This window comes from Gobio gobio (genome assembly GCF_949357685.1).
Source record: "Gobio gobio genome assembly, chromosome: 3".
NCBI classification, from domain to species: Eukaryota; Metazoa; Chordata; class Actinopteri; order Cypriniformes; family Gobionidae; genus Gobio; species Gobio gobio.
In genome coordinates this window covers 22,459,535-22,480,284 of record NC_137099.1, presented here as the reverse complement: position 1 = coordinate 22,480,284, position 20,750 = coordinate 22,459,535, and the positions used below count along the sequence as shown (strand labels likewise).

General features: G+C 36.8%; 2 protein-coding genes across 5 annotated transcripts in view; one reads left to right on the top strand and one right to left on the bottom strand.

Moving 5' to 3' along the window:
• The window catches only part of clockb (clock circadian regulator b), a 49,580-nt gene extending 48,904 nt beyond the window's left edge, over positions 1 to 676 (bottom strand). For both annotated transcript variants that reach the window (XM_079813376.1, XM_079813375.1), the window contains exon 1: positions 236 to 676. The gene's annotated coding sequence lies outside the window, so the exon portion shown is untranslated. The remainder of the gene's footprint in view (positions 1 to 235) is intronic.
• On the top strand, positions 624 to 11,972 carry lap3 (leucine aminopeptidase 3). Of its 3 annotated transcripts, XM_079813380.1 has the most exons (14): positions 624 to 796; positions 1,448 to 1,548; positions 1,659 to 1,774; positions 1,879 to 1,933; positions 2,020 to 2,125; positions 4,335 to 4,494; positions 4,651 to 4,815; positions 5,459 to 5,617; positions 5,697 to 5,821; positions 5,904 to 5,992; positions 6,809 to 6,911; positions 7,725 to 7,804; positions 7,948 to 8,060; positions 11,174 to 11,972. In XM_079813380.1, exons 2-14 carry the CDS (start codon positions 1,453 to 1,455, stop codon positions 11,358 to 11,360), a joined length of 1,554 nt encoding a protein of 517 aa, XP_079669506.1. In that variant the 5' UTR covers positions 624 to 796; positions 1,448 to 1,452; the 3' UTR covers positions 11,361 to 11,972. The 3 variants fall into 3 exon arrangements, with proteins under 3 accessions (XP_079669506.1, XP_079669505.1, XP_079669507.1); XM_079813379.1 differs by lacking the exon at positions 624 to 796 and having other exon boundaries at positions 1,357 to 1,548; XM_079813381.1 differs by lacking the exon at positions 624 to 796 and having other exon boundaries at positions 1,373 to 1,548; positions 4,654 to 4,815; positions 11,174 to 11,856.
• The last annotated feature ends 8,778 nt before the right edge of the window (positions 11,973 to 20,750 follow it).

Below are 20,750 nucleotides of genomic sequence, written 5' to 3'. Positions count from 1 at the left end.
AGCCTTCATAACAAGGACACTGACGCTGTGAGAAAACATCCAAACAAAACCATGCATGTTGAAAAATGAAATGGCACGTCAGTGCATAAACAGTGACATCTAAACTTCAAGAGATGGTATTACTTTTTTAATACTTATTAACAAATTCCTATACTATCTCTGGGGTTTCCTGCACAGCAGCGTATGTCCCACAGAACTACCGCCTTAAATCAACACAAGTATATTTGGTACCTACCGATAAACACACTCACACATCCACACGGGTGCCTGGTCAGATCTGAGCTCCTTCGGTGCCAAGATCACAATGCAGCGCTGCGATGAATAATCACTGTGCATTAATGTGAAATGCAATGCTGAATTTCATGCGCGCACTTCCTCGAGCGGTCTCGCGAATGTGGGTCAGCGGGCCTACTAGTGAAACGCGACGCGTAACGGAAGCTCCTCCTGATTCCCCGCAAAATCAGCACACTTTTAAAATGTGGAAAAGTTAAGTCCGAGCTCTTAAAGCTATATACATTCGCAGTTTAGACTATTTACCTATTTTCTTTTTCCTTTTACCTTCGACCTGCGGCAGCAAGCGCGCGATATCGGTTGCCAACAGGATGAAAACATTTAAGCCAGGCCTACTTCACGCGCAGTCAAAGGCATGCGCAGTAGCCTACGCCATAAGCGCAGTGGGCCGTGGGCCACAGCACAGGACCATCGACAGCACAGGACACTTTACATCACTTGCAAAATAATGTGCAAGGAATACGCGCGGTACAGGGGCTTTGCAAAAGCTACATGATACCAGTGTGTGCGTATTCTTTAAGGACTGTTTGCATTATATTTACATTTACATTTTATTTCAGTGGTACCTTTGAGACCTTTAGTCAGCATTGTCATTGTCGGTCATGACCTATATTTAAAACCTATATTTAAAAAGGTTCAATAAAGTGGAAAATAATGTAATGTTTGATAAGACTAATCCGTGTTTTAGCATTTTATTTATAATAATACATAATGTATTATTAAAATGTCGTCACCTTCCTAAAATGACTTGGTGACGATGTGTAATTAAACAGGTTGGTTTTTACTCCCATGAACAGTTTATATACCCACATTTCAATTTTATAGTCACAGTTTAGTTGTTATGGCTTGATTATATTTTGGAATTATACAGCTGTTTCCCAACCATATTTACAACCTTTATGTTTTTTCACAATTGTGAGTTTATATTTCACAAATCTGAATTTTATTTCCTCAGAGTTGCGAGATATAAACTCTCAATTCGGCTTTGGCCATGAAAAAACAACAACGAGACTTTTATTTTGTAATAAAATATCGTCTTTTGTTGACGTCATTAGCTGCGACTATGCGCGATTCTCAACCACCTTCTTATGTCACGTGTAACGCTTTCTAAGAATTACCTCTTGAATCACGGTTGAGTCCGTTTTTACCCATTTAGAGACGATGTTGATACCATTCAGAAGAGTGTTGCTTACTGCAATCCGAAGACACAATTGTAGACTGTTTTCGGACTCTAAAATCACTTCCAGTTCAAGAAAAGTAAGTTTCATAACTGGCTTGTCAGCTAAATGTCTCTTTGTGGATGGAGGTCACTGACAAGCGATTTGTTTTGTTTTTATTGGTATTTGTGTGTGTGAATGGGTTTATAGGGTTTAGTTCTAGGTGTGTATGAGAAACAGTCAGAAAATGACGGAGTACATTTCACGGAGGCTGCAGCGGCATTTGACAGGACCGTCTCAGGAAAACTGTCAGATATGTTGTCGGTGTAAGTCACTCATTTGATTTTTGCATTCCTGATAGACTGTCCATATTCGCTTTTCTACACGATCCATTTTTTTCACATGTCCTTTCATCCTCTCTGCTCTGTAGATCTGGACCTCCTCTGAAGAAAGGGAAGAGTCGGATTTTCTATGGTTTACATCAGGTGTGAACTCACTAACATTATATTGGCTGCCTTTTTTGATGCTTAATATCAGGATTAATTCTTACACAAGTCTTTTTCTTTTAAAGGACTTCCCTAGTGTAGTTGTAGTTGGCCTGGGTAAAAGCGGCACAGGTGTGTGTGGGAAAGAAAACTGGGACAATTGTAAGGAAAGCATTCGTGCAGCTGTGTCAGGTAAGTGCCATTTATGTGTTTGGGTGAATGGTCTCACACCGTCTCAGAACATGTGAGAGTAATATTTGCCTCCCAAAATGAAAAGGAAAAAAAAATTGATTTTTGCTTAAAATGAAGAATGAATGAGTATTGAAGATTTCTCATTTTGCTCGCCATTTTTGCAAAAAAAAAAAGACATACTTCTTCTGGGTGCTACTGTCCTCTTACAAGGACATTATATTTTAGTGAATTTCTCTGACATATACATGTCACAGTTTTAAGTCTGGATATTCCGTAAAGAGCACATCCAGGGCTTTTCAGAGATACCATTTGTTTCTCGAGGACAACAACTTCTACTTGGTCTTTAAAGGTCCCATGGCATGAAATTTTCATTTTATGAGGTTTTTCAACATTAATATGAGTTCCCCTAGCCTGAATATTGTCCCCAAGTGGATAGAAATGTTGATCGGTGTAAAACCGAGTTCTGGCTGTCTTTCTCTGCCTTTGAGAAAATGACAGGCCAGACGATCCAATCCTGAAGTCTCCTGGTTTGATGTCCAAGCAGGAACGGTTCCCTCCCTTTCCTCCGCCCAGAGAATCTGTCACGCCCATGCAAGCGCTATATTTGTGGCTTGTGAACGAGTGAACGCTGGCAGTTTCTCAGTGTTTGGATGTACAAATGAAAACAGAAGTCTTTTTTCAGTTCCTTCTGATCTGTGATCAGTGATTTCTGATGTGTAGCTAATTATTTATTATTCGTGCACACGCTGCAGCTTCTCTCTCCCGACAGAACGGTGTTTTCGTGTTTTCTATCTTGTGAGTCAGTGTTTTTGTACGTCCTCGTCGCGTCTATCGGTTCTAAAATGTGCATACAGTCGTTTCTGCTCAACATCAACAGAGAAACATCTTTAGAGATGAACCTCACGCACACCGACTCTCTGGCAGCAGCTCGTGCCTGCTCGTGCCTCGTAGACCTCGTCAAACCACGCCCCCTCCGCTCATTTCAAATCCAAAGATGTCAGCCAATCACAACAGTGGGCGTTTTTACTGAAGTCTCACCGCAGACACGCCTCTTGAAACAGGGCAGTCAGCCACAGGGCAAACATCAGTATAGAAAAAATGCCTTTTATTTCTAAATTATGACATTTTATGATGTAAAAATCATACTAACAATATAAGTACACCTCAGGAAACATTATAAAATAATAGAAAAATGCCATGCCATGGGACCTTTAAAAATGACTGAATTATCACATTTAGCACTCTTATGGAAATATGATAATATTTAGTAATTATCATTTAAATCTAATTCATTTTCAAATTGTTTGAAAATGTTATGGGGTTTCTAATCAAAATATGACTTTCTGTTACAAAACAGGGCATTGATTTCATACATATCCTCAATAGAGGACACCGGGAAAGCATGTTTGTCAGGCATTTTAGGAGACATAGGGAAAGAAATTGCATATCAATGTTCCTATTAAATATTAGATATTATTATGAAAATGCTGCCAATTATTACACTTCTTTTTTCATTACATGTTGCTCCAAGAACACATTAATATGCAAATTAGATAAATTGCATTGAATAGGAAAACCTATGTATGGCCATTTTACCCACATATTGCATAGAGTAAAATGGTATATCAATTCATTCAGTTATATCTTTCATAACATAGCTGAGAATCATCTTTAAAGTTTGGTAAAAAAAAAATTCTGAAACCTTAGAAAATCCAATTGTTTGTGCCTATGCATGTCATTTTATTTTTTAAATAAAAAGTCCCGGTGTCCACATACAAGGACATAGCATATGAATAAAACATGTTTAAAATGTAAAAACTTTTTTTTCCATTTGTTTCTTATGCTCTAAACAATGTAATGACATAATTCAAAATACTTTGTTTTCCTGGGTCTTAGGAGGATTTTTTTTCTTACTGTAATGTGTAAATACTTTCATTAAAATTAAATAATACTTCATGATAGTATATGTTGTGCTGACTTGACTACTTTAGAAAAATTGGAATTACTAGAAACAATCGAATGTAAAATGTCTTGACACAGTGTGCCTAATTGTCATGTACTAAAATATTCTTAATTTTCTTTCAAAATTAAAATTTCTTAATATTGTGCCCACAGCTTTTTTTGTGTTCAGATCTTCACAATACATGTGAACATTTTTTTTAATGCACTATTTAAAATGTTCCTAATATGTCTGCCTGTGTTTGTACAGTGGGCTGCAGGCAGCTTCAGGATCTGGAGGTAGCTCATGTCGAGGTGGACACTTGTGGAGACGGGCAGTCAGCAGCAGAGGGCGCTGTGCTCGGGCTTTTTGAGTATGATGAGCTGAAGTCCAAGAAGAAGGTCCGTGTCACGACCCAACCACATGGGAGGTATACAAAATAGATAAACTATTCATGTTTTCAGCTTCTTGGGAAATGTATTGCATGATTTGAAATAAAGCAATACAGAGCGCTCGCTAGACTCATACTAAGAAATCTGACACTTTATCTGTTTTCTTGTAAGTTAATTTCTGTCTTGTTCCTTAGCAGTGTGGATTCAGCATGGAAGAAAGGCATTTTGTATGGGGACGGGCAGAACCTGGCCAGACGGCTGATGGAAGCTCCAGCCAATCACATCACTCCCACAGTGTTTGCAAACACTATAGAGCAGAAACTGTCACCTTTTGCTCATAGAGTCACTGTCCACAAGAGGTAGATGTCAAAGTTCATTAAAGGGGACCCTTTTACAAAGTATTTATTTTTGTTTTTGGGGTCTACTAGAATAGGTTTTCATGTTCATGTTTTATATTCTTGCAGCACCTCTCTTCCCAGTCTGTCAGTTCTGGGCTGGGGTGCATTTCCTGTACAACGATGATGCATCGTGAAAGAAATCAACTAGCTAGTCACGAAACCGTATTGTTGCTAATTTGTCGTTCGACCTTGTTGGTTAATGATGTCAAGCAGGTGCTGGAGTAATAACTTCTTTTAATGAATCCGTTTGAGATCGAATTAATGTCCGATTTTCTGCTATAAATGACGGACATGGCAACTGAGGACTAATTCTTTTAATGAATTTTTCTCAGTAATTTTGCTTTATTTCCCAATTCAATCAGACTCGTTCTTGCATACTAGAACACGTACGCACATGCACACTCTTCAAAAACAGCGCTTTAAATCCAACCACACATCTTTGCGACACTGTTTGCGAATGTTCATTGTAACTATGGTCTTGGAAATTGTTAATCTATATGCTGAAAACGACGGTAGAAAGGCCCATAATAGGTCCTCTTTAAAGTCATTCACTAATGATTCAACACATCACTTTTCTGCATTTATTTTCCTCTCATTCTTTAAGGCCTCAGTCTTGGATTGAGAGTGAGCAAATGGGGGCTTTTCTCAGTGTGTCTAAAGGCTCAGAGGAGCCCCCCATCTTTCTCGAGCTGCATTACAAAGGCAGTTTAGACTCTGCACAGCCCCCTCTTTTGCTGGTGGGAAAAGGAATCACCTTTGACAGGTAACTACATCTTGACAGAACCTAAAAACTACATCAGTAGCTTAATACCCACACAACTTGTGTATCCATTTCATTCCAGTGGTGGAATCTCTCTGAAGCCCTCGTCAGGCATGGATGCCATGAGAGCAGATATGGGCGGAGCAGCCACTGTGTGTTCTGCTATTGTGACGGCAGCCGCTCTGAATCTCCCGATCAATATCATCGGTCTGTCCAATGCATCAAACACTGTGCTTTAGCATCTTCTTTTTCATAACTGTTCAAACTAATCTCATGTTCACTGTTTCAGGTTTGGCACCACTCTGTGAAAACATGCCTAGTGGAAAAGCAAACAAACCAGGTGACGTTGTCCGGGCCAAAAATGGCAGAACCATTCAGGTATTCTTTACTCACACATACACTTTAACAGCGTGTCTGCCTAATATTGTTTATTTCAATCAAATTAAAACAATAATATGCTTTAAACAAAATTTAGTTTATGATAAAATTAAGAAAGTAAATTGAATATACAAACGTATGACTCTGTACACTACCGTTTCATATGCCACCGTTCAAAAGTTTGGGGTCGGTAAGATTTAAAAAAATTTTTTTCGAAAGAAGTCAAATTGATTTATTTGATCAAAAATAAAGCAAAAAACATCAATACTTTGAAATATCATTACAGTTTAAAACAATAATTTTTATTTTAATAGATTTATTTTAAAATGTAATTTTTTCCTGCAAGGGCAAAGCTACATTTTTGAGGTAATCTAATATGATGATTTTGGATTTGTTTTTTTTATCAATGTTGAAAACAGTTTATATAAATATAAATAGCAAGTTCAAAAGAACAGTATTTATTTTAAATGTATATTTCTTGTAATAATGTAAAAGTGTTTACTGTCACTTTTGATGATATTTAAATTATTTATTATTAAGGACCCCGAAAGGTTGAAGTAGTGCGCATTTATTATGTAGAAAACAGAGGTTTATCATTAAATAACAATAATCTTGGTATAGTTAGCCTAAATATTTACAGTAATATTTTTCTTATTTTTTAGTTTAGTTTATTAACTTTATAAAATGAAATGCCATCAAAGAGCAGTTCTGCTAAATTGTAATTGAAAATTTGCAATAAATAGCCCAACTGTCCTGCATTAGATGGTGTTTCTGCTCAAGAAAAAAATTAGAAGGAACTTTGTTTTTCTTTGGTAGGTTGACAACACTGATGCAGAGGGCAGACTGATTTTGGCAGATGCTCTGTGTTATGCTCATAGTTTCAAGCCCAGAGCAATCATCAATGCGGCTACACTTACAGGTATAAACGTGCACACTGTCCTCACATTTGAGCTTTCAAATACATGTAATCGTATTAAAGGAACACGTTGTGGGACTTTAGCTTATTCACCGTATCCCCCCCGAGTTAGATAAATCCATACATACCATACTCATCTCCGTGCATGCCATAACTCTTTCTGACCCACCCACTGCTAGCCTAGCTTAGCACAAAGACTGGTGGTAAATGGCTCCAGCTAGCCTACTGCTCAATAAGTGACAAAATATATTTTTTTCCTATTTACATGTTGTTACTATGGGTGCACTGCAGTGGCGCAATGATATTAAGCAGCGCCTGAAAATAGGCTAACTTCCGTCAACATAACCAACGTGACAACCTGCTTGCACAGAGAGCATGCTGGGGACTATTTTCAGGCGCTGCGTAATATCATTGCGCCTCTGCACCCATGGGACGGCAGCAAAGTTCCTTGATCATTACACAGGAATGAGATAATAGTCCCTAGCCATATCGGTCTAGAAAATCGCAACTTTTCATTTTCCGTCGGTCTTAGTACACAATGTAACTATACACATCACATTTCCTATATGTAAATATGAAAATGTTGGCGTTATTTTGTCACTTATTGAGCAGTAGGCTAGATGGAGCCGTTTACCTCCAGTCTTTGTGCCAAGCTAGGCTAGCGGTGGGTGCATCAGACAGAGTTATGGCACGCACGGAGATGAGAATGGTATTTATGGATTTATCTAACTCTGGGGGATACGGTGAATAAGCTAAAATCCCAAAAAGTCGACGTGGTCCTTTAATGGTTTCTTTCTATCTTTGTTCCTCTGGCAGGTGCTGTGGATGTGGCCTTAGGTTCTGCTGCTACAGCAGTGTTTACCAACTCTGATTGGCTGTGGGAGAGGCTGCATAAGGTAATAAGTGACTTCACTCGCATGTGATTGTCAAAATGACTTGAATTAACACTTCAATAATCTCTTCCATAATAATTTCAATTAGTAAGGCTTTGGGTGAGCTGATGTCTTCATATTATTATGTGATCTGTGTTTCCTCCCAGGCAAGCATTGTTACTGGTGATAGGGTGTGGAGGATGCCACTGTTTCAGCACTACACCAAACAAATAACAGACAGCGCACTGGCAGATCTGAACAACGTTGGAAAATACAGCCGGTAAGTATCTCATGCACTCATGCACACTCGATTATGCTAATCCACACACTGTTTCAATCTTTTTCATATGTTCTCTCCCTCTAATTCCATGGCTATTGACTAGCAATTGCAAGTAGCAGATCATGGTTTTGCTGGGGTGTTATGTGAACTTAAGGCTGTTTTTGATTTTAAAAAACGTCCAAACATCCAAATGTTTACCAACATGGTAAATGAAGCGTGTCCAAATTGTATCCATATTACAAATACTTACTTTATAACACATATAATAATAATAATAATGTTTGAGATATTCTGATCATATGCAGTACATACTTTTGGACGCACTGAAGTTCTTCAATATGTCCCGACCCAACTTCCTGTTTCAATAGGAAAATCTCTACATTACATTTACCCATTAAAGGATCTCTGTTATAGAGTGGTGCAGATATGACGTCACGTTCTAGGCCAACCGGCAGTTAGCATCACACTGGTTCCCTCGACAAAATCCCAGTGGGATTTCTATAGGTTAAAAAAAAAAACAAGCTCTGTGATCAATAAAAATGTATGATACTTGCACATCCATCAAGAGAATTTTCACAGATGAACACAACTTTTATACATTTTGAAGCCTAAATGCAGCTGCCAGAAGTAAAAAGCTAAAGGTAGGCTAAAACGAACTACACCACGGTCCCACGACTTTAACGTCACCATCATTAAGCTTCCAACAACTCTTTCAGTTTTTAAAAACATTTTCCCAAAAAGTTTGAGTTAAAATAGTTTATAAGAGCACATTCATAGCATAAGGAGGCTGTAAAAGTGAACTGAGCTTACCTGTTTGGCGTGATGACGTTTAATATCCCCGACAGCCTCCCATTTAGCCAGTTGTTGGTTTAAAACAAATGTTTATGTCGTAGAATAAAAAAGTGAAAGTGTCTTGACTGTGTGTTCACCACAAATCTTATTTTAGTAATTTAAAGGGTTACTTCAGCGATTTAGCATTACGCTTTGTATCAGTAGAAACCCGGTAGTATATTCAAAGTATGGTACTTTCCCCCTCATGTCTCCCTGAGACGAGAGAATTATGCATTTTGTTTCTGGAAAAAATCCTCGGATGACGCAAATATCGTCATTTTGCACCATCTGAGGATTTTTTGCCCAGAGCCTAAAGACTACAGCCAGTAGTAGGAGCTAGTTCTGCATGTTTTCAACCCGTCCATAGGGATCTCACTCACAGAATGTAAATGCGCACGGCCGCTCGGATCGGGCATTAATAACGGAGCAGTGCGGAGCAAAGTGAGCGTTTCAACTTTTCAATAAATTTCAATGAAAGTTTAGTTTCTGTATCCAATCTGAAAACGCGCCAGACTGGACACGCGCTGAGAATGACAGCCACACTTACCTCAGCTCTGCTCAGATCTTCTCTCGTGATGAATGAAATCTGACTCCTGCTGCGTTTGTCCCGTGACTTTCGTTTGGCTCACTCACACTTTACACATTGACCTCGGGACGATGGAACCGGAAGTGCTAAAATGCTAACTCGCTTCCACGTTTTGGCCTATAAAGTGAAAGTGAAGTGACGTGTGGCCAAGTATGGTGACCCATACTTGGAATTTGTGCTCTGCATTTAACCCATCCAAGTGCACACACACAGTAGTGAACACACACACACACACACACCGTGAACACACACCCGGAGTAGTGGGCAGCCATATTACTGTGGTGCCCGGGGAGCAGTTGGGGGTTCGGTGCCTTGCTCAAGGGTCTCACCTCAGTTGTGGTATTGAGGGTGGAGGAGGGCGCTGGTTATTCACTCTCCCCACGACAATTCCTGCTGGGCCTGAGGCTCGAACCAGCTACGTTTCCGGTTACAAGTCCGACTCTCTAACCATTAGGCCACGACTGCCCCAAAAGTGATTTCATACCTGCACCACTCTTTTACTTATGTTATTAAGAAATGAATAGTTTTATTCTGCAAGGATGCATTAAATTGATGAAAAAAGACATTAAAGACTTAAAAAATATATACACAGCCCTGCTGAAAAAAAAATTGCTGTTTGGATTTAAATTGGCAAATGCTTAAGAGTCAATGATTGCATTATTATTGCAGTGATTTATTATGTTATGATTGAACAGTTCTTCCAACCCTAATTGATGGATTGTGTAGCTTTTCATTTCTTAAACAACTATGATGTATTCTTGATGGAAAAACAGCATTTATTTTCATCCAGAGGGCCATACAGTTTTGGTCAAGATCTTGTATTGACAATGCAAGAGTCAGGCACTCTGTAAAGTCTACTCCAGCACATCCCAAAGACTCAGTGAATTTAAGGTCTGGTGCCAATTCATGTGTGAAAATGATCCTTCATGCTCCCTCCCAACCATTCTTTCACAGTTTGAGCCTGGTGAATCTTGATATTGTCATCCTGGAATATGGCCATGATGTGCCTTCCTACATGGCTGTTTAAGAAATGAAAAGCTACACACTCCATTAATTAGAGTTAGAAGAACTGTTGCCAAACATATAACATACTAGAAACATAATAATCACTGCAATAAGGATCCAGTCATTGATTCTTTAGCATTTGCCTATTTAAATCCAAACAGCGACTCTTTTTTTGGCCGGGCAGTGTATTTCAAATAATTGCTGTTCTTTTGAAAATCACAGGTTCCACAAATATATTATGTAGCACAACAATTTTCAACTGTGAAAATAACATAACAATTTTGTAAAGAACCATGATTTCTAAAGGATCATATGACACTGAAGACTGGAGTAAAAATGCTAAAAATGTTGCTTTGCCATCACAGAAATAAATAAAAATACATAGAGTGAATTTAGGATGAGTGGGACACTTTTTGCCATTGAGATGACTTGGAAAAAGTGCCCCAATCAACCTGAATTTACCCTATATACAATGAAATTGTAATAATATTTCACAATATCACCGTTTTTACTGTATTTTGTTCAAATAAATGCACCCTTGGTAAGCATGAGAGACTTCTTTCCAAAACATTATAAAATCTTACTGAGCCCAAACATATGAATAGCAGTTTATTTGTTATCTGTAATCTGTAGTGTTTACAGTGCTTGTTTTTTGGTTGCCATGACACTGAACTGGTCTGTGACCTCACAGTTCAGGTGGCGCCTGCACCGCTGCAGCCTTTCTGAGAGAGTTTGTGACCGCTGATCATTGGGCTCATCTCGACATTGCCGGGGTCATGACCAATAAGGATGAGGTCCCATACCTGAGAAAAGGAATGTCTGGAAGACCTACACGTACTTTGGTGGAGTTTGCTGCTGGTTTGGCCTCTGAACCGTAGCGTGACCTTTGTGAACTTTGACCGGACTGCCTCAAAAGTATATACATGATGATCAGTGTTCAGAACGATAGTCTGCAGTTAGAAATACTTTTCCTGCTGATATTAGTAAACACTTACCAACAAGTGATCAACACGGAGAAAGAATCAAAAAAGTAATTGCAAAGCATTTTAAGGCACAGAAGGAACCTTTAGTGCCAAGAACAGAAAATAATATTTAATGGAAACTGCTGACAAGCACTGCGAGAAGCTGCTATGTTGTAGCTAAAGTCTAGTTACTTTATAACTAGCTAGTGAAATTATAGAATGAAAGTCCAGTTTGGTGGACTGCCTTTTAAAACGGTATTGTATTAAGAAGTGGAACAAGGTTCAGGGAACTTTTCAGATATTTGTGTAATAAGATTGCATAGTACCAGTATTATGCCATGTATAAATGCACAAAATGCAAGTTCAATAAAATCCTGTGGCAATGAAAAGTGTGATAAATGTCACAGCGCAAAGAAAGTGTGTTGGCATTGAGTCAGGATGGGCTGTCCAGATTATTTTTGTCTTAAAAAACAACAGTTGAATTATCTAAAGAAATGAAACATATGTATTTATACTTAAATTAATTTGGCACCTTATATTTCTATATGTGACCCTGGACCACAAAACCAGTCATAAGGGTAAATTTTTTTGAAATTGAGATTAATACTTCATCTGAAAGATAAATAAGCTTTCCATTGATGTATGGTTTGTTAGGATAGGACAATATTTGGCTGAGATACAACTGGAAATCTGGAATCTGAGGGTGCAAAAAAATCGAAATATTGAGAAAATCGCCTTTAAAGTTGTCCAAATGAAGTCATTAGCAACGATATTACTACTACTAATAATAATTGTTTTTACAAAATATCTTCATGGAATATGATCTTTACTTAATATCTTAATGATTTTTGGCATAAAAGAAAAATGGATCATTTTGACCCATACAATGTATTGTTGGCTTTGCCACAAATATACCCGTGCGACTTATGACTGGTTTTGTGGTCCAGGGTCACATATTAAAGTTGAACTTAAAAAAAATGAAAATTCTGTCATTTATTTTCTCATCAGTGTAAAAAACAGACATTTCTCAAATGACTTCTTGTAGAAGAAGATAAGTCAGATTTAAAGAGTTTAAATGTTTGGGTTCTCTTTAAAAGGTGCTTATTAGTATATTCCCAACCATGTTTAAAGATTGACTGTATGTGCCATATGCAGAGGTAATGTCTGCGAGAGAAAAAAGACATCTGTACAAAGACTATTCATGTGATTTGGGTCATTATGGTGAAACTTTTGAACTCAATAACTTTGTGTGTAAATTATGAAAAGTGAGTAGCTCTTTACACCACTAGATGGCTTTGTGAAAGTGAATGGAGGAAGAAGAGAAGGCTTGTGTTTTCTCAGAAAGTTGAGTGTTGTGTCAGCTGGGCCTGCTCACTCGTTTACACACAAAACACTTGTCACAATTTACTGGAATGAATCCCTCTCACACCATGCCTGTGTGTGTGTGTGTTTCTAACTTGAGGAACATTCTAACTATCCTCTGGGGACATAATTGCTAAAAGATGTCTTCTTGCAAAATCTTATGAAAACTAATTTGATCACATCCTCGAAGATAAAAGTGCATCACAAATAAATGTAAAATGGTGTTTTTATTTCTTGAAATTAAAATGTTTTTAGATCTTTGGTTAGGATTTGCCAGTAGTAATTCTGATTTATTAGGTTAAACGGGTGTGTTTTGAAGAAGTTAAATCGGATGTTGTAATGCTGTAAAGACCGCTAAAAGAAACCATTTTGCATTAACTTCAAGGTGTAGTGGGAATTCAAAAGTGCTGTTTAATATCGATCAATTCAGTGCTTAATCCTTCTGTTAGTTGTGCTCTTCCGGCTACGGCTTGTGATGATTTGTAATTTTTTTTGCTCAGAAGATTAAGAATATCAGGGTGCAGATTGTACCTTTCAGTTGCTACTTTCACTTTTGTGGTATTCAGTCAGTTCACTCCTATATTTCACTTCAGTCTTTAGCTGAGATAACTGGTCGGCTGAAAGCTTCAAATTGCTGTTGGGATATTATTCCATCAAAAATCATTAAACAGACTTTCGATATTATTGGGCCGATTTTACTAATGTTAGTTAAAAAAAGTCTTACATCAGAAGTAGTTCCAAGGAGTTTTAAACATGCTATTAGTCCCTCTTGTGTTTTATCAAATTATCTCGAAATTACCATTTTATCTAAAGTCTTAGAAAAGGTTGCTTTAAACCAAGTGCAGGCTTTTCTAGTTAAACATTTACATCTGGCTTCAAAGCACAGCACAGAAACTGCCCTTTTTAAAGTTTTAAATTATATTTTTATTTCGAATGATTCTGATGACTGTGATTCTATAGTCTTTCTAGACCTCTGCGCAGCATTACTATTGATCACAGCATTCTTATTACTCACTAAGAAAAGACTGTGTGTATTCGGGGTAAATATACATTTTTAATAGGACCTTCTCTGTTAATTTTGGTCAACTTTACTCCAAATCTGCTTCATTGATTTATGGTGTTCCGCAAGGTACTATTCTTGGTCCAATTCATTTTTTTACTTTATATGTTACCTTTTAGGTTCTATTTTTCAAAGGCATGGAGTATCTTTTCACTAATATGCTGACGACACTCAGGTGTATACCTCTACGAAAACAGGACCGGAGGTCAATTGAGTACTACTAAACTGCTTAGATAACCTGGTTTGGGAAATCTGATTCCGAAAATCTTTCTGAAATGGGAAACTTGGCTCCATTCTGCAAATCTATGGTTAAGAATCTTGGGGTACAGTTTGATGACTCTGAAGTTTTGATAAACAGATCAACTCTCTGGTTAAACCCTGTTTCTTTTATCCGAGATCAATAGCAAAGGTAAACCCATTTCTGTTGTCTAGTAACTTGGGGAAGATTAGTCATGCCTTTATTACTGTAACACATATATGCAAATGTGAGCCAGTCATTGTTAAATTGCTTACAATTAGTACAGAATGCTGCTGCTAGATTGTTAACGTGTTTTCATAAACACCAGCATATATAACACTTATTTTAGCTACATTAAATTGGCTTCCAATTCAATACAGGGTTGATTTTTAAATGGCTGATCTTAGTATATAAAGCACTGCACAATTTGGCATCCTTAATTTAACTGATCTTTTACACATACACAAACCTCAGAGGAACCTAATGTCATCTAACCAGATGATTTTAGATGTCACGAAGACTAGATTAAAACTGTGGTTGGCTCCTAAGCTTACATATTAGATATCACCTTCGTTGGGCTCTTTTAAAAGAAAATTGAAATTACACTTACTATCATTAGCATTTGGCTCAACAGATTGACGTAACAAAGAGGCTCTTGTTGTCGTTGTTGTCATTTTATTACATGCATGATTGTACAGCACATTGGTCAAAGTTCCATTGTTTTAATTGTGCCCTATAAATAAATAAAAGTAAGATTTATTAGGTTAAATAGGAGTGTGTTTTGAAGACGCTAAATCGTATGTTGTGCTGTAAGCTGATGTGGAATTTGTGCAATAAACTGGTAATCTGAAAAGCGGGTCGAGATGGAGAGGAGAACGATTGTTCTAACAGCACAGAGGTTTAAGTACACACGCCCTGCTTTCATCCCACAATCCCCCTACACACGCACAACCCAAATATCCACTTTACACACACAAACCATCCTGATAGAATTTTGATTAAGTAAGATTACTTTATAGACTCAGTATTGCTGATAGTTCACAAGTCTGTGTTTGGGCATTCTAGAGCCATCTTCATGCCAGTATAGTGATAAGTGATTGTATTTTTGTGCATTGTGAGTAATTGAATTGATCACGCAAGGGAAACTTATTGTTTCAGGAATTAAACATGACATTTTTATTGCTCTGTGAAATGCTATGGTTGCTTTATCTTAATTTGGAGCTCTTTGGCAGACTAAAATAGAACGTAACATAATCAGCAATATTGTGTAAAACACTAATTTATTTTTTAGACTCTGTATTGCCAGTTGTTATATTTAGTTTACTACAAATTTACTTGTAAGTTTGCTTTTTAAACAGTACTGTTGAATGATAATGCAAAAGATTTGTTAACTGATTTATTCAGGAATTAAATAACTTGTTTGTTGCTCACTGTTGATTTAGCTTCATTTGGAAATATTTTCATTGGCATTATCTTAATCGCTCATACTGTAATATCTAAAATGTAAACTTGTCACTGTAAACCCATAAAAGGTGGCAAAACTCAACAAAGAAAATTGGTAATCTATTACATCAAAATGTTTAAGCTAAGATATTCAAACTTTAAGTAAGCAGAACTGGAAGATTTTCATTTTGTTCTCTTACATTTTAAGTACTCTTAACTTTAAGAATTTGAGTAAACTAATTCATACATTTAAATTAAAATGATCATGTAATCTCAACTTAAATATTTTGAGCAGTGGAAACTTGGCTAGTTTTAACTAGCCAATTCAGTAAATGCTAACTTGCTAATTGGTAACATAGCATTAGCATGGCATAACACACTCAAAAAATATTTGTTGAATTTACTTAAAAAAGCTGCGTCAAGTGGTTCCACACAACTATATTGAGTATTTTTTACAAATAACAATTTAGTTAAATGAACAAAAGCAAGTCAAGTAAAGCTGACAACATTTCTTTAAGTAAATACAAACCATTTGAATTTGTCACTGTATAATAATATTAGTGCTGTCAGTTAAACGCGTTATTAACGGCGTTAACGCAAACCTATTTTAACGGCGTCAATTTTTTTATCGCGAGATTAACGTTCTTTTTGGTCTAACAAACTTTGTAGTTTTTTCACATGCTGTTGCAACAACTAGTAACGTTAGAAAAACTACAACACCACTCCGGATGCAGCTAGACCGGAAACAAAACATCAGGCACGCTGCGGCTGCCCGCACTCGTTTGGGCCATTAAAAGAGTAGACGTGGATGGCAAGCGTGAGACGCCGAAATGAGAAACGTATTAAGCCATGGTTTAACTCAGGGGTCTTCAACTAAAAGTGCTTGTCTTGAGCGCTGCTTTCTGCTCTGATGGTGCGTAGCCTACACACCAGACGCGAATGAAGCGTTTTGCGCGAGTGATTTAAGTCAATGCAAAGACGCAAATAGACATTCTGCGGCGCGGATTAAGCGGCGTGCATGTCGCGTCATTCGCGTCCGGTGTGAGCGCACCATCAGTCTCTTCTTCACTGCATGCTTGACCGCGCGTCTGGGTCTGAACGTAGTAACAGAGAGCATTGCAACGTTAACTGTTTCATTATGTCAAAAGGCTTCGCGGTCCGGATGGACGCATCTCGCGGTCCGGATTCGGACCGGAGTTCACTAGTTGGCGACCCCTGGTTTAACTGCACTTTAGGCGGAGTCCTAGTTTACCTTGCATGTGCACTTTGTAATTTTATTTTGTATCACCCTGTTTTGATCCCTTAGAAAGGGCTGTTGAAGGGGCTGTTTGTGCAACAAAGTATTTGTTTCACCCTTTTATTGATGGGCAGTGTTACATTGTGTGAGATTATTTGCTCCAAGTGAGAATGTTGGTGTGAAATCGAACACTAAAGTATGCCAATGTTGTTTTCAATAAAACAAACATTTGAACAAAGCAAGCCGATCCACTTTTCTATGTTGATAAGAGCATTAAAATAAGAAAAAATAATGGGACAAAAAGAAATCAAGGGACATTTAGAATAAATAAAAATGTGCGATTAATTGTGATTAATTGTGAGTTAACTATGACATTAATGCGATTAATCGCGATTAAATATTTTAATCGTTTGACAGCACTAAATAATATTAATTTGTGCAGTCTACTTAATAATGTTATGTTAAATTTATAAAAGTTTATTATGTTGGGTGAACACATTTATTGATTTAATTTACCTTATTAAATTAACTACTTGCTCTACAAATGTAAGTGGAAAACTACTACTACTAACTACTAATAACATATTTTTAGAAACAAAATTCAAAAATAACTTAATTGAGAACAGGTAGTCCTTCCAATAAATGAGTGTATGAGTGGCCACAGCCTAAACACAGGCACCACTCTTCTGCATAATGGTAACCACAAAATTACAGAAACTCCTCTAAATGTCCAACATAACACATAACACTAACATAAACTAACAACATCTTTCCCTTTACTGAAAAAGATAAAATAACACTTGAATCCCTAAATTTACTCTCTTGATGCAGTCCCTTGCAAAGCATGCTGGGAACTACAGATCCACTGCCCAGTTTGTTTGTTTCACTCAGCAATGTTAAGTTGACCGAACAAACACTTATTAAGTAAAGCTGACAATACTCATTTTTAGTAGAAAAAACTCAGTAAATCTAAGTAAATTTAGTTACATAAGTTTTTTTAAGTAATGTGAACAAGGATGATTTGAGTGCAACTAACAACAGTGAAAGTTCATTTTTTTGAGTGCATTTGTTGAATGACTGTGGCAATATATGACATTTAACACCTGTTCTCAAACTTAGCTCATACTCCACTCGTCACCATAATGGTAACCGCCAAAACCCAACATAACAGAAACTTCTAAATTAGCATAGCAAAACTTTAAACACTAAATCTCCCACTTAACATTTTTTGCACAAAAATCATTGTTACATTTAATTTCAGCATTTAATCTCCCTTTTGCATGTCATGGCAAAGCAAAGCAATTTTCAGTTAAATTTAAGTTTGTTAAAATAAAGTTAATAAAAATTCAGATCACTTAAAATGTCAACAGGTCCACCATCTGATCTGGATACAGCCCGGATCCGGCTGACTGCAGTAAACCTCGGGATAAACAGAGAGACTAGATGTTATTCTTTTTATGATGTAACGAGTACATCAGGTGTTATGGGAAGAGTTCCCGGTTCCGGATGACCTAGTTAATGCAGCCTAACAATCATTTAATTGATTTCAATTATATAAATTAAAAATGTTTTATGTGTATGCCATAGTAAAGAGATGTGTTTTTTGTCTAGATTTAAACTGAGTGTGTCTGCTTCCCGAATAATGCTAGGAAGACTGTTCCAGAGTTTAGATGCTAAATAGGAAAAGGATCGACCGCCTGCAGAGATATTCTCGGTATTATCAACATGGCCAGAATTTTGAGACCGCAATAGATGTGATGGAGTATAATGTGTTAAGAGCTCGCTCAAATACTGGGGAGCCAAACCATTTAGTGCTTTATAAGTATAAGCAAGATTTTAAAATGTATGCAATGTTTAATAGGGAGCAGTGCAGTGTTGACAGAACCGAGCTAATATGATCATACTTCCTGGTTCTAGTAAGAACTAGTAAGTTTGTTAATTAAGCGAGCAGGGCAACCACCCAGTAGAGCATTACAATAGCCTTGAGGTCATGAACTAACTCTTCAGAGTTTTGCATTGAAAGCATATGCCTTAATTTAGATATTTTTAAGATGGTAAAAATGTGTCAGTTTTGTGAACTCAGAAGAAAGTTCTAAATACTCAAAGTTAATTTGATTGAACTAATTTTTTCAATTTAAGTTTACCCTACTCAAACCAATTTATTATTTTGAGCATACGGGTAAACAAATACCGTCATTGGCAATATTTGTTTAAAAAGTCAACATAAGAGTGAACTTGTAGATGTAATGTATTTACTGTCTAAAAAGTACTTGTAGTAAAATAGACGTAACGTAATCTGCAAGTCTGTGTCTAAAAAAGTAACCATACTTTGTAGGTATAGTATAGTTAATTATGTTAGGTTTATTTTACTCTAACGAAAATAGTTCCAAATGAATCAATACTTAGATTTTGAATAAAGCTACCGTGTGTCACAGAGAAACAAACAAGTTGTGTTTAATTCCTGACTAAATCACTGTTTCGAATCACTTGTGTGAATTATTCATCTACTCTAAAACGAACTGTTGAATATTTTGTTTAATGTAGCCAATAGCTGTGAATGACGTACAAATTTAACAATGTGTAATTTAATCATTAGGCTGGTGGACAAAATCCATATTCATGTTGTTGTAGAGCTGTGAATCTTAGTTTGTAGATGGGGATGAATCGTGTGAGTTTTTTTTTGTTTTGTTGATACGCCTGTCCCGGATGAATAAATGTATAAAATTGGAGTATAGAGTTATATGAGACCTTTGTCAGGCTGAGACAAAGAGGGAACGGCTTTGATAACAGTATTGTTCAGAAGTGCAGCCAGAGTACAAGGTCACCCTCATACAGTCAAAATATACTTTTTACCACTTTGTGTGACTTTTTTTAAAGTGGGAAAGTTCGTGCTAAGCATAGAGCTGATATCTACATCACAAATCATTGGCAACATGTTAATTTGGGTTTTAATCATTTTAATTGGAGAATAATTAAGTTTATTTATATATACATTTAGTAGACAATATTTATCCAAAATATCTCAAATGTATCTAAGTATCACAATTGTTTTTTCTAAACATGCAATGGTATTAAATGGAAATAAAATTCAGACTTTTGCTAAAGTCTCCTGCTTTTTAGATTTGTCATTTGAGAACAAGTAATCTCACATAAGATCTCAGCAATGTCATAAACTTGCTCAGTTACACCAAGACACACATTTCTGCAATCAAAAGTTAGAGAATTCAGTATGAACTCTTGATTTCAGTATGAACATTTCTCATCAAATTCTTCCAAAACCAAATTATAATCATTTTAATTTCTCCTAAGGAATTTTAGGAGAAAACATCAGCGACCAAATTGACAAGCTCAAAAGTTATTTTTAAAGAAATGAATACTTCAACAAGGATGCATCGAAGGAGTAGTTCACCCAAAAATGAAAATTCTGTCATTACTCACCCTCATGTCGTTCCAAACCTGTAAGACCTTTGTTCATCTTTGGAACACAAATGAAGATATTTTTGATGACATCCGAGAGCTTTCTGACCCCTCCATAGACAGCAATGTAATTAACACTTTCAAGGTCCAGAAAGGTAGTACAGAGAATGTTAAAATAGTCCATGTGACTCCAGTTGTGTCCAAGTTCTACAGCAGAACAGCGGCTGAAAAATGATCAAAACACAAATTAACATGTTTCCAATGATTTGTGATGTGGATATCAGCTCTATGCTTACCACAAACTTTCCCACTTTAGCAAAAGTCACACAAAGTGGTAAAAAGTTTTGCATTGTTTACACTATGTTAGACTAGAAGAAATTGTTGAATAAAGTCGCTTTTTTTTAAAGTCGCTTCATAAAATTAAGGTTGAACCACTGTAGTCAAATGGACTGTTTTAACGTTACCTTTCTGTGCCTTGAAAGTGGTAAATTGCTGTCTACAGCTCAGGTCAGACAGCTCTCAGATTTCATAAAAAATATTTTAATTTGT